The 3,083-nt window shown below is 43.9% G+C and overlaps 1 protein-coding gene across 1 annotated transcript; it reads right to left on the reverse strand.

Annotated features, from left to right (window-relative positions):
* Positions 1-439: 439 nt before the first annotated feature.
* On the reverse strand, positions 440-2,196 carry LOC120060165 (DNA-binding protein inhibitor ID-3-A-like). The gene is made up of 3 exons (XM_039009287.1): positions 1,798-2,196; positions 1,347-1,433; positions 440-830 (listed from the first exon to the last, which is right to left on the reverse strand). The coding sequence occupies exons 1-2, from the start codon at positions 2,098-2,100 to the stop codon at positions 1,380-1,382; spliced, it is 357 nt and encodes a 118-aa protein (XP_038865215.1). The 5' UTR covers positions 2,101-2,196; the 3' UTR covers positions 440-830; positions 1,347-1,379.
* Positions 2,197-3,083: the final 887 nt, after the last annotated feature.

A 3,083-nucleotide genomic window follows, 5' to 3' on the forward strand; every position in this document is an offset into this window, starting at 1 on the left:
CGAAAACCTTCAAATTATAAGATAACAGAGGATATGAAGAGAGAATTAAGTGATAGGGTTTTAGGACTGGCTAGGAGAGGAGGGAAGGGAGGAAGGATGGGGGAGGTGTAACAAAATATTGGAAGGTAAATCTAAAAGGTTTGGTTTGGAATGTAAACACAAAAAGATAAATCAACAAAGCTTGATGTATCGATACATTCAGAGGGATACAAAACCCCAACTGAGAGGGACAGAGACAGAGAGAGACAGAGAGAGAGAGAGAGAGAGACAGAGAGAGAGAGAGAGACAGAGAGAGAAGGACAGAGAGAGAGAGAGAGAGACAGAGAGGGACAGAGACAGAGAGAGGGACAGAGAGAGAGAGAGAGGGACAGAGAGAGAGAGAGAGAGAGAGAGAGGGAGGGACAGAGGCAGAGAGAGAGAGAGACAGAGACAGAGAGAGAGAGGGACAGAGGCAGAGAGAGAGAGAGACAGAGGGACAGAGACAGAGAGAGGGACAGAGCGAGAGAGGGACAGAGCGAGAGAGGGACAGAGGCAGAGAGAGAGCCCATTCAAATCTTTTTCTGCTTTGGTGTGTTGTTTATGTCACTTCTGGTGACAAGAGGACAGAAAACAAGAGGGTGATCCATCCATGCATCTGAGAACTAAAGAGTCCTCTTTTCTCCCACTCTAAATACCTATCCCAGACCTTCTTTCTGGCCCTCTTGTTCTCTTGCCCAGATCTGAGAACTAAAGAGGCCTCTTCTCTCCCACTCTAAATATCTATCCCAGACCATCTTTCTGGCCCTATTGTCCTCTTGCCCTGAGTGAAGTGGAGATGTGTTTCTCTGCACCTGCACACAGAGAGAAAGGGAAGACAAAGTTAAGTCAGGACAGTGTTCTCTCTCTGCCTCTCTCACACTCCCTCCGCCTTGGAGGTGGAACAGACAGACTGGCGCCTGGTGTGGAACTTTCACTAACCCCAGGCTGATAGCAATGAATCCACCACACATTCACCAACCCCAGGCTGATAGCAATGAATCCACCACACATTCACTGGCTTGGCTAATTGGCAACCATGGTGAGTGGGAGATAAGAGAGGAAAGGGGACTAGACTATTTCCCTGCATATCAATGCCCCCTTCATTTCCAGTAACAGTGCCTGACATTGCTATTTATTGCTATGAATCATCTTAGAAAATAAGGCTACATCATTTTTTTTTTTTAGAGGTATGCAGTTTGTTGACACAGTTTCATTGAAGCAGTTCATTGCCATTGCCAGCCACGTCACAGCAAGTCGGTTATTATATTGGATACATGTAATGCAACAGTAATAACACAAGCATAGATGACTATAGATTGGCTACATACCATTTATGGACGTTATAGGCCTATGCCTCCTCTTTAACGGCACAACCGTCCATCTTCTTGGGAGAAATTGCGTGCAAGGTCTGCATTCTTCGTGGGGAAAAAAAGAAGAGAAATATTATAGCCGCTAACACCGAAATTATTAGCCTCACTGACAGCAAGACATAAACAAGGACGCGTGCAGTAGATGTATTTATGGTTACATGTAATGCAACGACATAACAGTCGAGGGCTGCACTGATATTTGGTTATATTTTTGATCGTGCATCATGTAACAATGTAACAGTTAACATAAATGCTTTCCAACATCACATAGGCTATTGTTCATATGTTAACACAGCAAAAATAAAAGCTACGTTTTCCTTTACGTACGCGTCAATTTGATACAACGGAAACTATGAGACAATGCAATAAATCCAACATAACGGGGGCGGGAGCGGGTAACCATCCTCACCTTTAGTGACAGCACCAAATCAGGCGTGGTTGTCGCTGAAGACTCGTCTTCCAGCGCGATTTGTAGGTCGAATATGTAGTCGATGACGTGTTGCAGAATTTCCACTTGGCTGACGGACTTGTTCTGTGGGATGCTCGGTACCAGCTCCTTCAGTTTGGAGTAGCAGTCATTCATATCGCACAACGCGCCCACGGGTTCCTCCATAGATGGCTTATTCCGGGTGATGGAGAGGCTCTGCTCCGAAATGCAGCGGACAGCTTCGTAGCAGCTTCTGACAGATCTCATAGGACTGATGGCTTTCATGTTTTTAAAGTAGCCTACAATTAGTTAATTCAATGTGAAAAGTGAGAGGCTAAGGTGAGAGGCTAAGGCAACAACCAGCTACTGTACTTCGGTGTTGGTGTGAGGGTGGCTTTATACACCCTTGTCAGTCAGTCGCCGCCCATTCTCACAAATAAATACACCCTCGTGCTCTGATTAGCCAGTGTGGAGACTTCCTGGTTGTTCTGAGGAGCTTGGGGTTTATGATTGGCTGTTCAAACGTCACCTACGGGGGCGAGGTAGGGGGGGGGGGGGGGGGCAGAAGGAATGAGAAATTCAAGCAATAATGCTAGTCAATCCTATCGGCAATTACACTCCTCATTTCAGGTAATAGTCTATAATCAACAAAACATAATTTTGGTGAGCACTGAATACATAAACTATCCAACAAGACACATTCTACTTGGTTAATAGACCCAAATATGGCTGTTTTGCTCACTGACAGATTGTGCCTGTGCCAAGACAAATGTAGGCTTACTCTCTGGATCTTCTTCCTTTATCAAATTGAAGCCACGCGTTACCGTTACGGCTTTAACGCCAATGCGTTCCTCTCATGACTTTGCAGACATCCTGGCGTCAGGAATTATTTTTCCACCTCTTTTGGCATCACATGATTTTAAGACTTGTCAAGCCTTGAAAATCCTATAATTATAAGCCGTTTAAAAAGTGAATGGTTTTCACATTTCTTCATCCAAAAGATGTAGGCTAGGAGGATAAGGATACAACAGTCATTTCATCAGCAACAGATTCAATAAGCCTAGATAACTCATCCAAACAGTTGAATGCCTTACATGAGTTCTTGAAAGTTCAAACTCCCTTCATTGTGAATAACAGTTATGCATTTGTTATTATTAGCTAATCATATTATTATCATTGTTTCAGTATAATACACTATCTGTTGTGTAGGCCTAGCTGGACATTGTCTATACCACTATCAATTAATCTTCTTTGATATTTTTAATGTC

The sequence above is a fragment of the Salvelinus namaycush genome, chromosome 15 (assembly GCF_016432855.1).
Source record: "Salvelinus namaycush isolate Seneca chromosome 15, SaNama_1.0, whole genome shotgun sequence".
Lineage (NCBI taxonomy): Eukaryota > Metazoa > Chordata > Actinopteri > Salmoniformes > Salmonidae > Salvelinus > Salvelinus namaycush.